General features: G+C 38.4%; 2 protein-coding genes across 5 annotated transcripts in view; one reads left to right on the top strand and one right to left on the bottom strand.

The window, feature by feature from the left end:
* Nucleotides 1-23,893, top strand: part of cep89 (centrosomal protein 89) — a 56,043-nt gene that overhangs the window by 21,455 nt on the left and 10,695 nt on the right. For all 4 annotated transcript variants that reach the window (XM_026175324.1, XM_026175316.1, XM_026175299.1 and 1 more), the window contains one exon: nt 22,226-22,374. In XM_026175324.1, coding sequence (XP_026031109.1) covers nt 22,226-22,374 — 149 coding nt within the window. The remainder of the gene's footprint in view (nt 1-22,225; nt 22,375-23,893) is intronic.
* LOC113026486 (E3 ubiquitin-protein ligase RNF182) lies at nt 1,245-22,291 on the bottom strand. Its single transcript, XM_026175338.1, has 2 exons — nt 22,086-22,291; nt 1,245-4,003 (listed from the first exon to the last, which is right to left on the bottom strand). The coding sequence occupies exons 1-2, from the start codon at nt 22,147-22,149 to the stop codon at nt 3,258-3,260; spliced, it is 810 nt and encodes a 269-aa protein (XP_026031123.1). The 5' UTR covers nt 22,150-22,291; the 3' UTR covers nt 1,245-3,257.

Genomic DNA, 23,893 nt, shown 5'->3' with positions numbered 1-23,893 from the left:
ATTCATATGTAATTAAAATTCATGCTCCTCCATCTCCTGGATACACCTGAAAATGTTAAATATTTTAGTGAGTGCATGTATAAATATAGCCAGGTCACAGGTTTGACCCATTCTGCTGCTTGACGTCAGTGTGGGATGACTTTTTTCCGCTTTAATTTTCTCCTCCACTCTATAATATTCTCCTCCACTTTCCCCCCCATCATCGCATTTATATGAACATTTACAGAAGTTATTACTCTAAATAATAGGATCACATAGGATATTTATTTGTTCTACCCTCCTGGTGTGCTGACCTTTGACCCTCCTTCTTTGTGCCTACTGTTCAAGAATGGCCTGAGTGAGTCAATTTGGCTAATTGTGTTTGACAGCTGAAAACCATAAACCACAGACTATGCTAATTAGTACCATTTTCAAAGCAAGAGAAACGGTTGCTAAGGAAAATAATGACAGTGAGCTCATTGAATTACCCACACAGAGGTTTGTCATACTCAAGGCTGTCCTATATGTGGACCAATTTCATATTTGTCTTTTCAGATGTAAGGAGGGAGACTGGGGTTTTTTTTAAATGGAAGCTGTCACTCAACTCAGGAAGATGAAAGGCAGGGTCCTTTAGATGTTGTATTGTACAGCAAGCAGGACAAACACTTGACTGACACGAAGTCTTTGTAACAGATCTTACCAAATAGAGCAAAAATAATAACTCTGTTCCTCTTTTCTGACCTGCTGCTGATATCTGTCATAACTAATATCTCTTCTAAGAATCGCTTCTTCTTCTTATGTCTGTTCAGATCATTTTTCCTCATCAAGTCTAAGCTCATTGTGGCATATTTACTGTGTATCTTTGGTGAAAATAATATTGCACAATAGTATGCCACTAAAAAATGAAAGATCTTTGTCAAAGTAGTAATTCTCAGTTGCCATTATTCAAAAGAGAATTAAATTGTTATCCTTTTTTCTTATCCTCACACCTGGCAGTAATATTGAGTCTCATCAAGCTTTGGAAGGTTTGGAGATAATCATGTCAAAAATTGAGTTTAGAGTCTCTAGAAATCTTCTAAAGATTAAAAATCCCACTTCTACGAACACAGCGGTGTTTTGTGATATCACATATAATCTCTTGCCTTTATGATTTTATTGGTTTGACGGCATCTTGTATCTCTAAGCTTAAAAACACTACCTATGAAAAATTTCACAAAAATCAGACAGGAGGTAGCAGGAGGGAAAGTATGCACACGAGCAACCTATAGAAGAAAATAGTTCAATTTATTTAATTGCCTAGTAGCGTCTGTACTCGGTAGCATAGTGCTAAGCTGCAGTCACTGTATCATAAGCAGAAATACAGGAAATCATAAAAGATAAAATGTACAGCAACAGATAGAGCAGTTGACAAAGGAAATCCAAGAAATAAAAATATAGAGCACAAATGACAGAAAATCATCAGGACATACAGAACAGAGAAAAAGTTTATCACTCAAATGAATTGTAAATGCTACATCTGCATTTGATGAAATGTACCATTACCCGACTTCAGTCACTGGATATATGAAAAATAGTAGTTCTAGGCCCCTCAGTTATCAACATTTTAACAGAAAAGACTCTAAATGTTCTCCGAAGACTAAAATAAAGCCTACTTTTAAATTCAACAAAGGTCATACTATACTCTCCTGCTCATGAACTTTGTTTGATTTAGTTTGATTTACAGAATGAAATGCCCCTATAAAGCAGTTAAATGGTAAAACTATTTTAACTGGTTCTGGAAATGTCAGGCACTGCTGGATACAATTAAACGTGTCGCAGAAGAGAAATTTCTGCTACAACAAAACAAAGCTTTAAGGGCAATTTCTTTCTGCAACACAAAGGAAAAGACTTGATCAAAAATAGCATTTAAAATTCTGGACTTTCTTTCTTTCTTTCTTTCTTTCATTTTTATAAAACCGAATTAAAACACAATTTGTTGAGTCAGTATTTCCTGGTGGTACATGTAAGAAGAGCCTTTTTTTTAAACATGCAGCAGACAATTAAGACAGCTGTTGCAACACATGTGCAAATTTGGCTTCTACCACGACACTCATTAGTATCTTTGAGCAAAACAAGCACGTTACCTGTACCAAAAAATCAAGAATAACAGAGTTGCTAAAGCCAAAGGACAAACTGAATGGAGGATGTGTTGTTTGACAGGAAGTATCAAAAACCCTGAGGTATGAGCCTAGTTTATGCCTCACATGCACTGTTTCCTTGCACAGTAGCCCGAATGACGTGAGAGCTAGAGGTGCAGAAATGCATATTCACTAACAGCAAGAACCTCGTCACACCTCTGCCTGTGTGCTACTTGTGTAACAATTAAATTATGGCCATGTCACAGGTTTTTATTGGTGTTTTGTATTTTGTCATGGCAAAAAAACATGCTTTGCATGCAGACAGTTTTTTTCGAAAGTGAGGAAGGCTGAAAAATCGAGCCAGATGGATAACATACAAAATGTCAAGTCACTGTGTTTGCAGTTCTCACATTATGACCTGTCCTTCACACTCACTTTGAGGAACGGTGTTTCAAGTAGGATATTAAACTATTGTAACAAAAATGCACGATCAGCAGGCTCATCAGAAGCCTAGTTCATAATAAACCATAGATAACCACCGACCTAAATCACACCCAATTATTTTTCTTTTTGTTGTTGGCAGCTGTCAATTGCAGTAATTAAAACGAGTTTGAAAAACGAGTAAGTAAACAGACCTTTCTTGTAAACCATTATAATGCTTTGAAAACTGTATTCACATTTATGTCAGTTCACACAATCCCAAATTTAATTTAAAAAGGTTTGCATCCCGGATTTTTGTACATAAACAATGTTGATAATTGAGGGCACAGGACTCCTGTCAGTGTTGTTTTTATGCAAGTCGAGGATTAAAGGTTTGTTGTCAAATGCTATGTTAGACTAGGTCAACACACAACACATAACAAATAAAGGTCACAAAAATGCATCACAGAAAAGTCGGTATAGGCTGCTGACAGACCATGCCATTGGCTCTGTTTCTCTTGACCAAGCTGGTATCTCCGTTGAAGCAGTACGTCTAACAAAAGCACAGCACATCACTGAAAACTGACTTATTTTGTCTCACTGGCCTTTTATTTGCATGAAGGTGACTGACTGCTCAGCTTGTTATGCCTGTGCAGGAGAGGATATCATCTTTACCTGGAGGCCTGTACTCCCACAGGCTGACTCTTTCCTATCCTAGGACAACCGGTTTTCAGGATCCCATCATCCTCTGGAAGAGCAGTCACACATGCCTTGACAAAGGCACTGGCAGAATCCATAGACCAGGCAAACTGTCAGGCTTGATGGTACTAAGCTAACGCATACAATACCCAGAGTCACTCTCTGAATCACCAGCAAGTAGATTCCAAGAGGAAGTGAGCCAAAGTATAAGAAACCCAGAAGCCAGACCAGGATGCGTGGGACATGATTACAGAACTTGGACAAGGCATCCTGATCTGCTGGCCCATTAGAGCCTATAGATACTGAGTCCAGGCTTTGCTCAGCATAAACATCTGAGCTGCCATTTTGGCTTGGAGAGTGTTGTGAGTCCCTCTGCACCTCCATTATAGTGATTACCAGGCAGTTGGATGAGTCACGAGATGGACTGGAGGAGGAGAAACTCTTTGGAGTCAAGACCACCTCCCTGTTTTGGTCGGAATTCCAGGATTTGTCTCGCATCACCAAGTGGGACATGATGTTAACATCATCAGGCAGGGCTGAAATCTCCTGCTCAGTGATCTCAGTTTGGTGTCGGCAAAAGGGGCAGGAGATGCAGCCTGCACTGTCAGCAATATCCAGGATTTTAACGAGACAACGGGCACAGACCCGGTGAAGGCAGTCCAGGATTTTAGGCTTCCGGTGGTGGACATTGTAACGCTGATAACAGATTTTACACTCTAACTCCTCCGGAGGAGGACTTTCCTTCTCCTCAAACTCAGTCTGAGGACAGCTCATCTTCAAGTCATGTTCTAGGGAAACATATAGAGACAGGGTGAAATAAAAACAGAACATCACATGTGACTTTAACTAGTATGCAAAGGAAGTAATAAAAGAAGAAGGAAGAAGGAAGGAACAAAAAACCAGAGCATGTTTGTCACTACAGTGTCTTGCATCTCTCTGCCCAGCAGGAAAAGGTCAAAGCTCCTCTCTGACTGCTTTGACTTTGTGTACCTTCTGGTGATGAAAGATTTATGATTTGGGAGTTGAATCAGGGTATTATACTAGTGCCCTTTTATGGCAAAGTAAGAGCCAGTAGTGCTATTGATAATCAGGGAGAGATGGTACAGGGAGCTGCTCCCTGAACATTTTTCATTGATTCATTAGTGTTGATGCAGTTCTTAAAATAAATGACCAGCCCTTGAACCAAAGGTTTGATTGTTACTTAAATTATTTTTTAATGTATTTATTCATTATCCATTGGATTATATAAAGTCCTTCTTGGCATTTAATTTATTCAGTTAGGGCATTGGATAGTAGAGCATTGTCATTCATTGAAAGACTCTCATTGTTCTCCCTGAACAAACTGATTTCTTTTATTGGGCATTAAATGTGTTTGCTGAGTTAGTCATCAGGGCATTCGTTTTCGTAACCGTTTATTGAGCGCAGGGTCATGGTGGGGATAATGCCTATCACAGCTGTCATAGGGAGGGGTATAGGGTACACCCAGGTCATCAGTTCATCACAGTGCTTCCAGAGAGAGACAGACAATCACACAATCACCCTCACATCCAGTTTAGAATCACCAAAGACACCTAACATACATGTCTTTAGACTGTGGGAGAAAACTAGATCACGCAGAGGAAACCCACAAAGGCACATGGAAAACAGGCAGAAAGGCCCAGCCAACCATGAACATTCAAAAACCAGCAAGTTAATCATTACTTGAATTTATTAGTTTACTGAACATGATGGCCATTATTGGCTAGGATATGCTGAAATTTTTGACCAGTCTACCTATATGTCAGGATGTTTGCAGTTACCTAAAGGTGCTTCATTACTGTCATACTAGACAGAAGTTTTACAGTCTTACAATTTCCATCCCCACAAAAATTTAACAGCAACACCTAGCTATATTAGTCATAATTGTCATGTACCTACAAAAATTCCCTCTGAAGACATATGAGGAAGGCTTCAGACCCCACACTACATGGACTTTGCTCCAGACCTTCATTTAGGAGGACCCCTCTTTGTAGCTGCATACTCCATTGTTGCTGTTCCTGATCATGTTTCAAGATATTCCTGATTCATGGTTCATATTTGTAAACAATTTTAATTTTAAATTTAAATCTGTGTGTGTCCAACAAAATTGATAGCTCGTTTTTAACCATCCATCAATCCATACGGCCCTCCTTTCCGAAGAAAAAAATGGTTGTAACATTGTGTAAAATGTAGGTAAAAAAATAATGCCCTGATTTGCAAATCAGTCAGACCCTGTATTTAATTCTTTATAATATTAAGATGACCAATACTGAAGCTTAGATTTAAAAAAAAAAAAATATATATATATATATATATATACTCATAATTTGGGGAGCTTTTAATGGTTTCCAGAACAGAGACTTTTGCTCTTGTTTACATTATACACACCATTCAAACCTTTTTTGGAAATGGGTTGTAAGCCCTGAAAACAATGCAAACATGACATGATAAGGAACTTACTGACAATTGCTCTGGTTGTTAATTCAGCATATACTGATGCAACTGGAAATGATACCGAAGGACTGTTGTAATCTAATTCCACAGACATTGAGCTGTGATACAAAAACTACTGAACATCAGCTCCAGTTGTTACTGTCACATTTGTTTTTGCATATTACAAAACACATTCGAGTCGTGATGAGGTTTCTGGTAACTCGTCTACAGCCTGAAACACTTCTTCTTTTTAGCAAAACTACCACACTGTGGATTTCTTTGAATGTCCCTGAGGGCTGAGAAATATGTGCGATCATACAAAAGAGACTAAATACTTAGCAGGAGGTCTGTCATTTCTGAAGCAAATAAATATCAAAATCATTTTATCCATACTGTGTATATGTTCTGTTTATTAAAACTGGATAAGGTAGAAAATTCTCAATATCAGACATGGGATTTTTTTATAGGTTTCCCTTGCTTCTGCAGATTTAGAACAGCATTATTCTTTTATGCTCTGTTCTCTTGAAATTTAGCCTTGAGAAAAAAATGAAATATGAAACTCAGTTTTCTTCAGGTGAAGAAATAATCAGTAGCTCTTTTAACCGTCTAATTTTCAATTTTTTCAATTTTCCTGTCGTATTTGGATATGCCTGCATGGCACTGCTTGTGTGTGTGTGCGTGTGTGCACAGAAGTCCACAGTTTAGGTTTGTTTTGCTGTCAGTTGTGCCAAGAGCAACTGACAGCAAAGGAGCAAATGAGCAGCTACTGTCTCTGCAGCCAAATCAACAGACCTAATACTTAATACTGTGCATAAACTCATGCACCCATTGTGTTATGTCAAATAATATGTAAAGATGTTGTTCTTAGTTAGCTATAGGCTATGACACATAGTGCTCAGCTAGTAGATTTAACGTTTTGGGAATATTTCTCTTGCCTCTAGCATACAAAAGTAAAGTGGTTCCGATGAGGCTACTTGTGTGGAAAACACATCCATTCTCTTACAAAATCAACGTTTTTTAGTCTTGAATTCTTGGCACTAGGATTTGCGCTACGGCCACGCAACTTAAATGGCATGTTGAGGCCAGACACAGTTGCTGTATAAGGTGTAGTAACACATTGACATTTTTCGTCCTTTTTAGAAAAGTGCTTGAGATTGTCCTCTGGGACATTACTTCTGATAGGTATTTGTCCTTGAGGGCCCCTCCATTACAGGTAGTGCCCTCACCTGAAAATACCACAGATCACGCTGTACTTCCTGCGTATTGTATTTTTTGCGCAGCATCTTCTTGGAGCCTATATTATGGCTACATTTCCCTAAAGATAGTTGGTTCATATGATGAATTTTAATACACTTTTTCTGTGTAGTGACATGTGTAAACTGAAAGACAAGGTAAAGCTGGTTACTTAACATGCTGCCTCTTACATGTACTGTAAGAATAACTGTGGAAAATACTCTAACCTCAATATCCTGCAAAAGTGCGTGTGTGAAAATTGATTAGATACCAACTAGTCAATGGGATATAATCAGTTTAATCAGTACTGTTTCACCATCATTCAGAATGAAAGATGTGTAGCTCTCTCTAAATGTGGCAGTTAGCATAGGAAACAGCAGTGTCTGGAGATGGTAGTCCAGTCTTTGTTCAGCTCTAAGTTTATTTAGTTCAATTCAAATTAAATCAGTGAGGTTTAGAAAGGTTACGAAAGGTTTTAGTAAAACCTCAGAAATTGCTTTTGAGAGCCATGGCACAGTTCATTCCTCTTGATACGGCTTACTTTACTTCTGTATATGGACATTAGCAAGTCCCCCTCCCATCATGAAAGTGTTATATAAAGAATGGCCAGTCTTTCACTCATTCATGACCATGAAATATAGATTGAATAGGTGGATTTTGCACTGGCAATTGCCCAATAGTAGGGGAGAGCGGGGTAAGTTGTCACACTTTTCACACTGACTAACTCTTACTGAGCACCATACATCACAACGTAATAAATGTTTCACCAAATGAAAGAAGGAAGTCTCGGGCACATATGATGTATTCATTACATTTTCATATCTTATCTCATTACGGAGTTGTAGACTGTTGAATGGAGAATGTGTACTTGTGACAATTTGCCCCATCGGCAGGTAAGTTGTCACACTAGATTATCTTAAAATAAGAACACAAATACTTAATTGTGATTATTGATTTTAATTGTTAAATTCAAACCAAAACTGGAAATTTGAACAATTATGCCAAGAGAATTTGGAAAAAAAACAATTATTTCAATCCAATACACATTTTAATCAAAACATTAAGTAGAAAGAAAACTTTAGTTTGAACTTTAAACTCAAATGTTCTCTGGCTTGCACATAAATCCATCATAAATGAATGGAATGCTGCAAATAACTTGCTTTACTTAACATGTTTATCCTCTGAACAAAACAGATGCCCTATTTCTGATTAATCAGACTCAACTTCAGAGTCACAATTCTGGCACACATAAATTGCCTGGCCTGAGGTGCAAGCATCATGGGCCCATTAGTTGCATTTTACGCATTTTACCCAGGTCTCTTTTGGACAACTGTTTGAAAATGGCTCCACACAGACAAGGCAGAAGCACTCTTCATCATCTGATGATGACTCTTGAATTATTTTTCTTCTTTTAGCTGCGTTGTTCTTCATAGGTCCAGATGTTTTCCCCCCTCGCGTCCCTCTCTTTTGAAACAGCTTTTTGCTAGATTCAGCCTTATTCTTTTCTTTTTCTAGTTGCTGCTTCACTGGCGTGTCGGTTAGAATTGCTGATTTGCGTTGTTTTCTTCCTTTGCTGGATGGTTTTCGGCGGCCAGCTTTTGGATATGGCCGGATGTCCTCTGGAGTTGGTAGTCCGCTGTCAGTAATTGCAGTGCTGGGTAAGGGTGAGCTCGTGATAGAGATGGTGCTGGAGCTTGGCAGTTCAGAGTTGGTGCTGGGGCCTAGCAGTGCAGAGTTGGTGCTGGGGCCTAGCAGTGCAGAGTTGGTGCTGGGGCCTGGCAGTGCAGAGTTGGTGCTGGAGCCTGGCAGGGCAGGGTCCGGAATAGGGCGATCTGTGATGTAGGATGGTGCAAACTCGGCTTCCAGAAATACATTTCTGTTGTAAGGTTGAATCCCAGCCACCCTAAAACCAGCCTGAATGTTCAATGGGGTTGCAGCCAGAGGATATGCAATTGCCACAATCCCAGGAATGTCATAAATGGACATTGTCTTCCCAGGGTTGTTCCTCATTCAGGCATCACACGTGCTGTTGATGTGCCTCTTTAGTGGCCCGTAGACAGACCTGTCTAATGGTTGGAGCCGATGTGAGCAGTGCGGTGGGAATGACAGCATGATTATGCCATTTTCTTTGGCATAATTGAGTCCATCAATGGACAGATGAGACTCGTGGTTGTCCAAAAGGAGTAAACAGGGCTTCTCCTTTGAACACTTTGTATGTTCATTGAAATGTTGCAGGAAGTCAACAAAGTGTGTGTCTTTCATCCATCCAGAGGAATTTGCCCCTCCTTTGCTGCCGGGTGGCCCGTTGATCAGGAAATGGTCATGGAAGTGGACACGTGGGAAAATAAAGTATGGAGGTAAACTATTCCCTATGGCTGAGACAGCACAGGCCAGTGTGACAAGGGTTCCCCTTTCAGCAGAGGTCAATGACCCTACTTGTTTGAATCCACGTCTGGCCAACACTTTGTCTGGTTTATGTACAGTGGTGACCCCAGTTTCATCAACATTCCAAATGTCTCCTGGTCCAAACTCATATTTGCATAACACTTTCTCTAAGTTGTCAAAGAAAGCATTGACATTCTCTCTGTTGAAGCTACTTGCCCTGGCAAGGCTAGTTGCTTCTGGCTTTCTCAGTGACAATGTTGTATGCTGCTTTAAAAAGCCTGTAAACCACTCTTTGCTGGCCTTTTCTTTTTCTGCCCACAAAGGCACAAACTTCAGTTCGTGTGCCACAGCAAACTGGTAGGCAAGCTTTCTGACCTCACTTGGTGACAGACCAAAATAAATGTCAGCTGACCTAGTAATATATTCAACAAGCTGCTTTTCCAAATCAGGGGAAAAAATCTTCCTTGGCGTTGTATAACCAACCATTGTTGTTGGCATGGCTGTCTGACTTTCAATTTCTTCTCTGGTAATCTTTTGACAATACCGAGTTAGAGTACGGTAATTTATGTCAAAATCCTTTGCTGTACTTCTGATTGATTTGTTCTGCATCTTTACCTGCCTGACTGCCTTTAACATAATGTTAGGTGGTGTTCTGCCACGCTCTGTCTTTCGTTGATAATTTCGAACCATCTTACTTTCTTCCTTCCTTAATTCCTGCCTCTCCTTCCTTTCTTCAAAAACCTTATTACAAATACAAATGAATTACAATATCAATTTTTTGGAGCATTTATTTGTACTGGGGCAAGTTGTCACATGTGACGACTTGCCCCAAAGTTAATGAGACAACTTGCCCCAAACTGACATTTATGCTAATTTTGGCTAAATGTCAGGGTTAGCTCAACATAGCACATCAGCTGAAGTATCAAAAGACACGTTAATGTCTCCTCTATTTTGTGTAAAATAATAATTTGTAACATCTATACCTAACAAAGTTGTACTGACGAAAATTTAAAGTGATTTATTTTTCCTTTTAGGTCAAAAAAATAAAAAAGATGTGCTCACCTCAGATTAGAGCAGTCTTGACTACATGTGAACAGGAGGTTGACTATAGAAGAAGAAGTCACACAAAGTGGCTGTTTCATTTTTGAGATAGAGCCTCTAGTGTTGGAGTTATGAACAGTGTGACAACTTACCCCGCTCTCCCCTACTCTCTGTGACTTACTGACTGTTAAATATGTAAGCCTGTCTGTTGAGTTAAAAAGCCTTCTGAAAGATGTCAGAAAGACGGAGATGTTCTTGCTAGATCAATCATGTAAGCAGAACTGCCTGATTTTCCACAAAAGTCCCCCCCCCCCCCAAAAAAAAAGGTTGTAAAGAGGGGGCTCGATGCTCATAACTCATGAAAGAGCCCAGTTTGCAAAAGGAATTTGAGAGTTGGGGTTATAATTTTTTTAAGTATCCCAGAGAGCTTACATTGTAAACAAACTTTCAATTGTTTTCCCCACAAAGCCTGTATTACTAAGACCTAACAGACCATTAACAGTCATTAACCTTTTGCAATGCTTGAAACATTAATGATATTATTCACATCAGTGTTTTCTTCTTTTGCAATCATTGTGCTACCTTAGTACTTTTTTATCACTACTCCCTGTCATTATGCATTAACTGGCCGTTTACTGCCAGAAATTTGTATCCACTTTGGAGATATACTTTATGCCACACTTTCAAATCTACCATATGAACTTACAGCCACCATAATATGTATATTAAACATTTCTGGGGGGAAAAATTGCTTTTGTTGGTTGAGCTGTGGTTTAATTGAAAGAATTTGCTGAGTGTGTTGTTGTCAGGTTCCTGGTCTGTAAGGAGAATATCCCTACTTTACGTGCTAAGCTATTAATCACCACAGCCTTCATCACCATCTTGCACTTTGCAATATTGCGTATCTCATCACTTTGCAGTCCAACCAGATGAATTGTCCAGAGCCATCCAGCGGTGCTGTCATCTGGAGCAACACACATTTGCATTGATCTATTCTGGTCCAAGACCTGCCAGGTTTTTTTTCTTTCTGTACGTGCTGTCAGATTCTCTTTTTTTCAAGTGTATTGTTTTCAACTAATAGAAGACAGGGTATGCATGTGTTATTGCATTCAATTAAAGATAAATTATGAGCTTAGCTGGTGATATTAGACTTGTCTCAGTTTTTACAGAAACAGGACATAGATTTTTTTGTAGTCCATGCAGAAAGCATGTCTTCTGATACATGCTGCAAATACAGAAACACTGCCGGCTAAAGTCAGCTTCACGTGTTGAAAATGCTACTGTGATCTCTCTCCTAATGAGAAACTGCTTCATAATGTGGATGCTGTTGCAAAATTATCAAGCAGGTGACGTTATTAGTTGTTAATAGTCACTGTGAACAGAGTGATGGTAAAAAAAAAAAATAATAATAAAAGGTACCCTTTGGATAAGATTAGTTACTTGAGGTTAGATAGCAGGACAAATTAGTGCCCATATTGAAGAGATTCCAAAAATAAAGAAAGAGTTTCTTTTTAGCCATAGTGTCACTCTAAAATAAATCAACCACTCTTGCCTACTGTAGTAGTTAAATTTCATGACTAAATATAGAAAAATCACACCTTAGTCATTGTGACTGAGTAGTTAATTCACTGGGATCTAATTGCACTTTACTGTGGAGAGTCACTCTCTTTATATCTGAATTTTAAGATACTGTAAATAGTCTTGTAATAATTAGGGAGGCTACTGTTTACCCAGAAACATGCTTTGATATGTCCCTGAGAAAGGTTGTTGTAGACCAGGTTACTAACCACTTCATAAACATATGTTATTTAATGTGTAGTTCAAGAGGTAGCGTAACATGTGAGAGAAAGTGGAAACATTAAATTCTAAGATACACATTGAATATAATCCCAGGTACTTTTGATATGTTTTTGCACATTATGACTGTCATTGAAAACCTTATATGTTGCCCAAAGTAAACAAATGTACTCATACAGGTTTCAAGCATTGATGGGGTTCCTTTTACTGTTATAGACTGTTGAATGGGTATGCCTGCCCTATAACCCTTAGAATTCATTTAACTAAAGAGAAAGCCTTTAATACACACTGGTTAAAAGATGCAATTGATAATAGAAACAAAAGGATAGTGAATAAGCAACAAAAGCATTATTCAAGTTAAGGGAACTATTAGTTAATAGTAGAAATGAAAATGACAGACTTTTATGCTACTAGCAAAAAGTCTTTAGCCTTCACATGTACAGCAGCAGGCACTGGGTTTCTTTATACTAAGTTAATATACTGTGTTGTGTTGTTTGTTACGTTGTGATGTGTCATATCGTGTCGTGTTGTGTTATATGTAGTGCCGACGTAGGACAGTTTTTCCAATTTCATTGTACTACTGTACTATGTATGACTGTGCAATGACAATAAAGAGTTATCTTATCTTATCTTATCTTATCTTATCTTATCTTATCTTAACACTGAAGTCGACTTCACATTTAAGCATCTGTTGGACTAGTTACTGTGTGTGAGCCAGTCTACCGTTCTGGCGCATTTTTACTGAATAATTAGGCCCTTATTGAGTCAGATGGTAATTTCACACTAGAAATTACAGCCATTTTGGTTTACCAAGAAAAATGCTAGAATCAGTCATTTCAGCATGAGACCCATAACAACACGCACACTATAGCCTCTTTTGTCTTTTTGTTTGTGCAGAGAAGAGATGGTTTTTTTCAGTATTACACTGGGTTTTAAAACACTGGACCACTTTCTGTCTCCCATTTGCCGAACAAAGTGTTCTTATAACCTTGATAAACACGCCTGCCTTTGTATCCTGCATTCATGGTGTTTAGTGGCTCATCCTGGGATTTCAAGCCAGTAACAAGTCCATCTTTTTAATAGCAAAAAAAATGCTTTGAGGAACACGTTTCATGACATAATGGAAAAGACTTTAATCAGCAAGATAAAAGCAAAGTCTAAGCTGTGTTATCACAGCTACAGACATCTTTGAAATACTGAGCTCCAGACGCTTTGACCTGCGCCTTCACACCCAGAGTTATGCAGGTCAATACTTTGTATAGATCCTGACAAAACCAGATCAAACGCGGTTTACCTGCATTTATAGCACTAGTGTTCCAAAAAAAAAAAAGTTGTAATTGTATATTAAACATACTGCAATTGTTTTGTAAATCTTGAAAAGCCATGTTATATTTAAAATAGAAAATAAAAAGCATATAAAAATTTAGAATATGACAACCATATTAAAAATGTAATTGTACTAAGAACACCATTTGCATTTGTTTTTCACTGGCAGGTACTTCTTGGTTACCAGTTCGGGTTTTAATTAATGTACAGTCTGACTTTGTCCAATGTCATTGAAGACATCAGATTTTACCTTAGGTTTCTTGCCATATTCCAAACATTCTGTAAAAGACTTAGCAAGTTTTTCATAGACAGACTTGCAGGATGTGTAAGATATCGTGCGAAAAAGACCTTAATGTATGTTGCTTTCCTAAAGTCTGCTGCTGGACACAGAAATTTTGTCCAGTGGCTTCTGATACTCCCTTAGTTTACAGCAAGTGGACCATTTGCCCTCACCTTCCTGTGTCATTATTCTCCTGTCCCCTACCTTCTTCATTTCACTGTGGATTGTTGATGATAGCTTTGACCTTTGTTGTCAGAATATCCGCTTGGTGATGCTTGTCTGAATTATGCCATTGATTCAAAGGATTATGGCCATGCTGCTGCCAGAGCTTTCATGCTTGTTTATAACAATTAGGTGTGAAAAACAAAGAAAGGCAAACTTTCTTTGATTTTTTTAAAAACTAGATTGTTTAAAAAACATTAAAAGCATTAACAGTTCTATGTGTGCCTGTGGTAATAAATTGTACCACAGCTTTATACATACAATATAGTCTAGTGATTCTAGTCAATTCTAATAAGGTACTTTTGAAGATTTTCTCTTCTTGGGAGTTCTTAAATACTGATAAATTATCATTACTGCTTGTGTGCTTGGTGTCAATATTGGGCACATATTTAACTGCATGTTCATTTAGTCACATATGTTGTACTCCTATATGACACATTTGAAAATGCACAATATTTAGGCATTTGTTCAACCATTAAATCAGCAACCACCATATAAATACCTGATTGAGTCTAATGAATACAGAAACAATTATGCAACCAGACAAACATAGTAGCACTACTACAAACCATTTTACATAACGTTTTACAGCTATTTATTTAAAGTTATTTAAAGTTATTTAAACTGGCATTCAGGCATTTTCTTTTATATGCAGCTGAGGCAATGACAAAATTGTGTCTTTTAAATAAGACATCTGGCACAAACAGTATTCTGTTAGGAACAGTTGTCAAAGTGTATTTCATCATAAGCAGCAATTATGTATGGATGGGAATGTGGCTTAAGTCTCCAAGCTCACTGCCATCTTGTGCAGTTACACAGGAGAGTGTAACTGTAGAGAAGAACACCCACTTATGCTATAATCTGTACCTCAGATAGTACTAACAAAAATGAGTAAACAGGGATTTAACAAAACACAGGGAAGCTGGTTACAAAGTTTTCAAAAAACTGAAGTTACTAAACAAGTTGTATGCTGTATGTATGAAACTACAGGAAACTGCATGGTGGCACATTTAAACATATCACACATGTGGCATCTCTCACAGTTACTGAAGAGAGAAAAACGGGATTTATGCTTCAGAATGAAGTCAAGCAACTGATTTGGAGAACAGCTCTGTAAGTCTACTGTGGATTATTGTATGAGCATTACCATTAGCATTTAGGTTTGAACAGTTTTATTCCTGATAACAGAACTGTCACAGTGAGTACTTTACTAGATAATATTAACAGACTTCTGGCCTCTGGCCTCTGGTTCATGCTATTATACGATTTTTAAAAGGGAAAGTAAAAATAATTTAGCCGTCCAGGGAAGTTTAGCCCCAATAGCGTTTTATCATAGCGCAGCATTTGGACACAACCTTTGTGACAACAAATACATTTCACTGGAAGAAGTCAGCACAGTGTCTGGTCCTCGGTCCTTGACCTACTTTTAATTCCCGTTTATTGTTTAATGTTCCATTTGGTTCTTAGTTTGTTTAGTGTTCATATTTGAGTTTCATCTTCCTTTATATCTTTTTTTTGTTGTTGTTTTTTTGCTTTAGTATCCTGGTTAGTATAACTCAATGTGTTCCTTTTCCTAGGCTTTACACCTGTGTCTTTCTTCATAGAGTTTACGGATGTTAGGGTCTTATGTCTGTGTGTAGTCAGTCACGTTTCACATCTGTAGTCAGTGTTGTTGTGTGTTCTTTCTGGGCTTCTTGAATTTTTTTAGATTTCCTCCCCCCCCCTCTTTTTTTTGCATTTAACCCTAAACCAAATAAACTTCTCACTCTGTTTTTGTTTTTGAACTTTGTCTCGGTATGCCTTGTATTTGGGTTGTAATCTGCTGCACATGACAACATTTTGACTCCTAGGGTTTGTCATTCTGTCCTGTAGTCCAGTTTCCGAGTCAGCCATAGTTGCCAAAAAGTAGAAACTATTCAATAATATTCATTTTAAGGTGATGGCCTAGGTTTTACCTGGGCAAGTTTACGTTTACATGTGGTGTTTGCGTATTCATCCTGTTTTCATGTAGGTTTGATGTGGCAATTGGTATTTACCATCAGAATTTTAAATCCACAAATGAAAAACAATCAGTGTAGTTGTAAAGAAATTTTAAAAACTATAAAGCTCCTAACAACTATATGTTTGTATATTTGTATTTTTATATATTTATGTTTATATAGTTATTTATCCAGTGCTCTGTGGTTCACTGGAACTACTTCACAAAGTGGTTATCAATGGTAATCTGAGTTTCTGTGGAGGTTAAAGCAGTGCAAGGACATTGTGTAAGGTCACCCTTTATGGCTGGCATCCCAGGAATAAACCTTGCTCTGAATCTGATGAACATTGCAAAATGATTCTATGGTCAGATGAGACCAGCATAAATTTGCTTGGCTCAGATGGGGTCCAGCATGTTTGTTGTGATGGTGAATGTTATGTACCAAGGCAGCATAGTGCGATGATTTAGAGCTGCAATTCCAAAGGTTTTGGGGCTTTTCACACCATGGAGGCCTGTAAATATAATTAAATGCTACCAGTCTACAGAAATCTGACTGAAGAGGGATAACAATCCAAAGCACTATTGCACAAGAATGTCTAAAGACAAATATAGTCTAGATGTTTCCCTACTAATCCAGTGCAAAAATCCTTTGGGGTATTTTAAAGAGAAGGTTTTCTTGCATTACATAGAGCAGCACCATCCCTCCAGCAAAGAGCGACTGAAAAAAGTTCATACAATGAGGCCTGTACTGTCAATATAGTTCAGTCAAGACCACTATAGTCAAAGGAAAACTATTTCCATCAACGTTTATGTATATTAAAATATATTTGGCAGTATGGTTCTTTCCTGAGACCTTCTCACATTTCCCTGTGCACACATGGAAATATGGCAGCGCAGATACATGGTTGGCTTTGAGCAGGTGGTAAGACTAAAAGGATGAACTTTAGCTAGTTTTTAATGGGTACAAACAAAACAACTAGTGATGGGCATTCTAGAGAATCTGTACATAGCCTTGGCTGCTCAAGCTGGAAGTTAATGTTTTCAAACTCACATGAAAAGTTGTTTAACCTGAGCTGAAAAGTATATTTAGTAATTTCAAGCATGATCGCTAAGCACACCATTTAACAGCAGCTTCTGTCCTCTTCTTACAGAAACAAAGTAGTCTAGCTTGCAAACAAGGCTCAGAGTGATAGCAAATCGAATCTCGTTCTCTGCATTCTGCACAATGTGCTCCATGATCATTGTGCTATTCCTTCAACCCCTCTGTGACCATCTCCTGCGGGAAATGTCTGACTGTCCATTGGTCATGCTGATCAGCAGTATCCAGCTATATGGGATGCGCTCCTGACTCAGCAGCAAAATAGGTTATTTCAAAATGGAAGAACACCTGACCACATTGACCCGACAACATGTTATTAGACTGATTAAAGTGGACACTCAGTGATCTGATCTTACACACCAAGTTACAATAACAGTTGATGTAATTCATATTCATGTTGGGGCTGTTTGTTGTAATTTAATGTGGGGTTAAAGTATTGTTATGCAAAAGTCCTTCTGCAGAGTAGAGCTCTTTATACCATACCTTCAATTAATACATTCTTTTGAGATTTTCAGGAGTTAATCCATTTCTTTCTCAATGTCAGAATGGTAATAAAATAAATCATTTGCTAGCCCAAACCACCCTTACTCCAACTCTAATCTGTCTTAAATTATACTTATGCGAAGAAAATATACTGGATTTATTTTGTATTTTTGTTGTTACTGTGTGGAGAAGGTCAGCAGCCCCTGGGATGCAGCTAGAATGGGGGCTATATTGGCTTTGTGTTGCTCAGCTCAGCTTGTTGTGAGGGCTAAATGTCACCAGTTCAGCTGGGCTGATGGCTGACTCCCTGGAGAGTTGGAGACATTTTGATTTGACAACATATAATACCGATTCCATTCATCACTGAGCTCAGCTGGGAATTAGCATGCCAGCTGGGCAGAGACAGAGGCCATATTCAAGGTTGAGACTCCTAAATGGTTAAGCGGCCAGCATGTGAGGAGGCAAGACAGGCGTCAGATAAGTTTCAGATTAATATTTAGATTCTGCTTGTCAGGTGGGGCTTTGGAGCCACCCTGCTGAGTGAAGGTCGGTGCCCTGCTGCTTTTGTGCTTTCAACATTTGTTAAATACATCTTGAATATTTCTGGCATGTTCTGCTTTTTATCAAACATGTTTGCATGTGTTTGACTTCTCTCTGAGTGTGCACTATTATACCCCATGGACTCCACTCCTTTGTTTTTCTATTTTCTTTTATAAACTAAGACCAATACAAGAATGCATTAAAAATGGTGTTATGTTATTTATTTTGGTTGTCTTAGGACATAATGACAGTTTTAGTCAATGCATCTTAAGTCAGCTCGTTTATTGGTTGTTTTTCATTGGGGTTTAATTAGGTTCTGTGTGGTTTTCAAGACATTAAGAGAAGAATTGTTTTTTATGAGTATTTTTGTAAGGAGAATCCTATTTTTTTTTTTTTTTTTTAGAATTTGTCATTCCTGGTCCATGAGAAGTAAAGCAAAACAGGCTGTCCCTTTGTCAGAGCATTAAATACATCACACAACTACAGGGTGGCGGATGGTGACATATGCTACCCCCTAATAACCACATAGATGCTCTCCTCCAGAGAGCAGTCACCTTTGTTGGATTAAGTGGGAGATGTGGCCTATGGTTATATTACAGATGAAGCCTGTGTAAAATTGAACAGACAGGCTACACATATGTAATAATCTTCATTTATTTTGTTTTAGCTACATTTAGATTGTTATTATTAATTATGCTTCATCTCTGTGGTTGTATATTCCATAGCACTGTTAGTCATTCTTACATTGTTCTTTTTCTTTCTCTTGCTATTACAAAAAACACAATCACAGCCACACACATAGACTGCACTTAAAACTCACTCTCTTTGCTTATAAGGTGTTAGTAAATAAAACTGGTCCTACGTTTAATCAGTCAGATACATTTCTTGCAGCATGTTCTCTGTCTTGCTATCACGCTATTTGCAATCTGTGGCCTCTTGTATACACACCTTTATAGAATCAGAGCAGCCTTTTCAGTGCATCTTGCAGATAGCAAGGCTAACAGATACATTGAAGCTGTTTGAGTGAAAAACACCTGTGAATCTTTAGAGTTGCTCTGCAGATAATGCACTAAATATATGTATTCCTTAAAACTACCATTGTGTGCATGCCAAAGAGAAAAATGAACCCAAAAGTGCAAATATTTAATGTGCAAGAGTTGCTGTCATCTGAACATAACTGTCTCGCATTGAAACACCAAGGCTGGTATCCCACAATAAATGATTATTGTTGTCACAGTGTAATTATGGCTGACTTATCATAGTGAACCAATCTTAATAAGAAAACCAAAATGATTTAGATTTGGTTTTATAACAACCCTGAATTGGAATCGCTGAAGAAAACGGCTGGCTGGATGGATGGATTATAACATGTTTATCTTGGTAAGGCAAAAATGTCTTCAATTCAATAAGTCATGATTTGTCCTAAGATTCAAGTTGTAAATCAAAAGATATATATTTTGGTTCTACTAGCAGTATAGTATGACAGACTTCTGATGAGAATTGTGTCAACTGTATGATCAGAGAAAATATAAAAGCTTATATTTGGTTTAATGTTGCCAGTGTACATCCATAAAACTAAATAGAATGTCCATTTCTAGAAATGTGTAGAAATGTGTAGAAATGGACACATTTCTACACTGAAATGGACACATGCTGGATAATCTTTTTTGTAAACATGAAAAATATATGTATATGTCATGTTAACTCTGATGCAGGGAATTATTTCAGTTCATGTTCAAGATAATGTTATATATGTATACATTTTTCTATACATATAATATGCTATTGAAGGTTTTCATTTTCTTGTATGTTGCTGGTACAAATGGTACAGAGCTATGGTGATGTTACTGTTGGCATGCAACTGCTATAATGGGCACTTTAGGAGTAGACAATATAGCCTTGAAATTATGTCCCAATATTATCGATGATAATATCATAAATAAATGAAAAAATAAATACTGAACAATATGTGCAGCTCACAGGCAGCAGCGTTTCTTAGTGCAAACAAAACAAAGGGCTTCGTTTTCCGTAGTAGTAGTCTGTCACTAATGGCAGACTACTTAATTCAAAGTCTGAATTTATTTCCACCCGGAATTATAGTGAAATAGTGGCGGCATAATATTACACATTTGACATCTAACAGAGTGCAAGTCAAATGTAAGCACAAGGTAGCCTAGGTAGTGATTTGCTTTGAAAGAGCCTGCACCACTGTGTCATATAAAAAAAAAAAAAATGAAATTGAATCTTGAAATTGAATCCTATCTTGTGCTCACAATGCTGTATCTTGTTGGTTCAAGCATTTAACCAGCTGCTTAAAGCTCTACTTTCACACCGTGTAACCACATCAATAAACAGTGAAACATGTTTTTTATTTCCACTTTTAGAGAAAATAGTTTTCTTGCATATTTTGCAAAGTACTGTGCTTTGTTGGTGGTAACTGGAGGCTGACACGCTGCCCTCGTTCTCAGACATGTCTGGGCTTGAATCGTTGTTGTATATGCTAGCAAATGGAAATGCATAGCATCACTTTATCACTGATGTTGTGATATGACGCTATATGCCAAATAAAAATCAATATTGGAATTATCACAGGCAGTATGATAAGGTATAGTACTAGTTCACATATGTGTTATAGGTACATAATTAACACGGCCAATAATCATGTTACAGCAAGCTGTTGATTTCTGTTAATTTTATTTTAATTTCTTGTTTGTTTTGTCACAGATTTAAGCTCTGGTCATAATGTAGTATGAACTCATAATTGGTTAAAATAAATAGTGGGATTATTAGTCACATTTAATAAAAAAGAATCACATTGCTTCACCTATTTATCTGTCAGGACATTTTTTAGCTGGAGCAAAAAATCGTTTCTCAATTTAAATTTCTTGGAAATGATAAAACTGTATGCCACATGCATATAAAATTATAGAAATTATTGCTTTGAGGTCACAGAGGAAGCAAAGCTGTCCATGTAATTCCAACACTTATTTAACAGGTGGTTCATTCATACTTTTGCTGTGACAAGACCACAGTTAGCCTAAGGAAAAAGCATTTAACATCTGGTGTTGCTTCTCTGAAAATATTTGAAGAGAGGCTTTATTTGAAGGAGTTTTCACTTCTGCCTCAGTCTACAATAACCAGGAGCAGTTAGGGTCAAAACATAATTTGGGTGAATGCCTCATGTTTGGATAATTATAACCCAACAGTCTTCTAATCGGGTATCGTAATTGCTAGATTTGAAAGGAAACGGTGGGACATAGCCTTGTGGATAGAAAAACGAGCATCAAATTCATCGTCAGTATTCAAACATTAAGCAGTTTGCCTAGCTGCCTCTGTGAAGAATGTCGTATAATAAAATACAGGGAAGCCAGTTATTTAGTAAGCAATTAATCCGTAAAGTAAAAGAGTAAAAAAAAGCATGTTCGTTTTACTCTTTCCGAGGCAGACATTGTAATTTTCCCACTGCACACGCACACAAATACACAGGCTGAGAGATGGCTACTACCCCCACACACACACTATCTGTCCTTATTCAGACCTTGTTTTCCTCAGTTCTAAGTTGTCTCTGACTGCAGTGCCCAGAACAGCAGCATGTGTTATAGCTACTGTCATTGTGTCTTTTTGTGCATCTGTATTTTTCTCTGCCACACAGTTTTTCTTATAGTCTAGTTTTTGTAGATTGTTACTTGACTTTATCAGAAGTAAAGCAGGGCACAGTAAAAAAAAAAACAAAAAAACCCTCACCTGTTTCCACTTGTAGAAGTGTGTGTGCTGCACTACGAGCAGTTGTTATGAACTGTCAGCAGCCTAACAGCTGCTCATCTGTAGACACAATGACTGAAGTATAACTTTATAACAAACTGCTATTTCCTGGACACAGACATACACAGACACAAAGACAAGTACACGCCCACCAGACAAATAAACACCACATGCAGAAGAAATACAGAGGGATTCACACCATCCTTTCCACAAAATCTACTGATCTGTGTGTGTGCATGTTTGTGTTTGTGTGCTGTTGTTGTTGTTTCTCACCTTGTCCCAGTGTGTGAGACTCCCCCTCCTCCACTCCACTTGTTTCTGCTGCGCTGTCCTTCATGTAAATCCACCCCTCTCATAGCAACACTCCACATCTCATTCCTCCGTGTCTGTGTGCTGCTAATGTGTATGTGCAGGTGTACCGGAGCCAGGCGTCAACCAGACTGGCAGCGTTGGAGGAGGCGGTGGAGGGGAGGACAGTGTCTTACCAGACGGAGATCCTTCACCTGCAGACGCTGCTGAGAGAAAGACAGGAGGCAGAGGAGAAACTGCTGCAGTCCAAACGGTAGGAGGGGTGTGAGGAGAAGGGAGAGGGGGGGGAGGAGGAGGAGAAATGTTAGAAGGCAAAAGGGCAGGAAAAGGGAGGAGGAAAGGGAGAGAAGGCATGAATGGGAGGAGAAGGAGGAGGACGAGGAGGAGGAAAAGATGATTTGTGTGTATCCGTGGTTTGGAAAAAAGAGTGAAGACAGGGAGAGGCATAAGTGTGTGTGCAGGTGCTCGTAGAGGCAGAAGGAGAAGACGTGTGTAGGCAAACAGATCACTTTTAAGTTTTTCAAGTATTCACGTAGCCTAGGCTATAAAAAAGAAGGAATTGCCATACAGAAATGTGAAAGGTTTTCTTTGAGTTTATTTAGCAGTTACATCAACAGGTTTATTCCTCAACTGTGAAATTATTTGTTCAATACATATTCCTCCTAACTCAGTCCTAAATTATTAAACTGAAGATGCCAAAAGTATTTAGAATATTTCTTTTTATATGTTGATAGAGTTGTCAGAGACCACTTTATTTTCTTTTTTTGGTAAAGTTTCATGGTGTGTGTGTGTGTGTGTGTGTGTGTGTGTGTGTGTGTGTGTGTGTGTGTGTGTGTGTGTGTGTGTGTGTCAGCCCTCCCGATCTGTGAAATGGCAGCAACACGAAGAGCAGAGGCAGTGACGGTGTGTGTGTGAGGTGGTGACGACGCCCATCGGGCCCTGTGTCCCTGTTATTAATCGAGTCAAAATCTGTATTCGCTCAGTCGTGCGAGATCAAACATCTTAATCGTTTATTAGAAAGCACTGAATAACAGCACAGACATACACAATATTCACATGAAAATTTGAAGAAAAGAAGCAATATCATTTCTTAAGTCGCAATAGGGCTTATCAGTACACTGAAAAAACACTGACGTGTGGAAATGGAGCAAGATGCAAACACTGTTTAGTGCAATACTGATTTATTGTATAGCTTTTTGTTCTGGGGGTGTGTACATAATGTTACAATGTGAATAGGTGACGCTGCATTGAACACCCAGTTATATTACTCAATTGTCTGTGCTTCTTCCACTCAAGACAATAAACGGTTGTAACCAGGCTTCATTCTGCTAGGTTCATTACCTCACTGTTGACTCTTCTGCTTCCATAATGTAGCCATAATTTTATGGGCCAGCCATGTCTCCTCATGCATGTTTGTGCAGACAGTAGGTCTGTCCACAATTAAAAGTATTCCATTCAAAAAAAAAAAGTCATTACCCATAACTGAGACATTCCTTGTCCACAGATCCACATTGGGCAATTCCTACAGCCACATCTTGGGCGATCGTGGTTCAAGAGTTGGGAGTTTGCCTTGTAATCGGAAGGTTGCCGGTTCGAGCCCCAGCTCGGACAGTCTCGGTCGTTGTGTCCTTGGGCAAGACACTTCGCCTACTGGTGTTGGCCAGAATATGGCCAACACCAGGCGCGATATGGCAGCCTCGCTTCTGTCAGTCTGCCCCACGGCAGCTGTGGCTACAACTGTAGCTTGCCTCCACCAGTGTGTGAATGGGTGG

Source organism: Astatotilapia calliptera, chromosome 1, assembly GCF_900246225.1.
Source record: "Astatotilapia calliptera chromosome 1, fAstCal1.2, whole genome shotgun sequence".
NCBI classification, from domain to species: domain Eukaryota; kingdom Metazoa; phylum Chordata; class Actinopteri; order Cichliformes; family Cichlidae; genus Astatotilapia; species Astatotilapia calliptera.
This window is presented reverse-complemented; position numbering and strand designations above follow the sequence as displayed.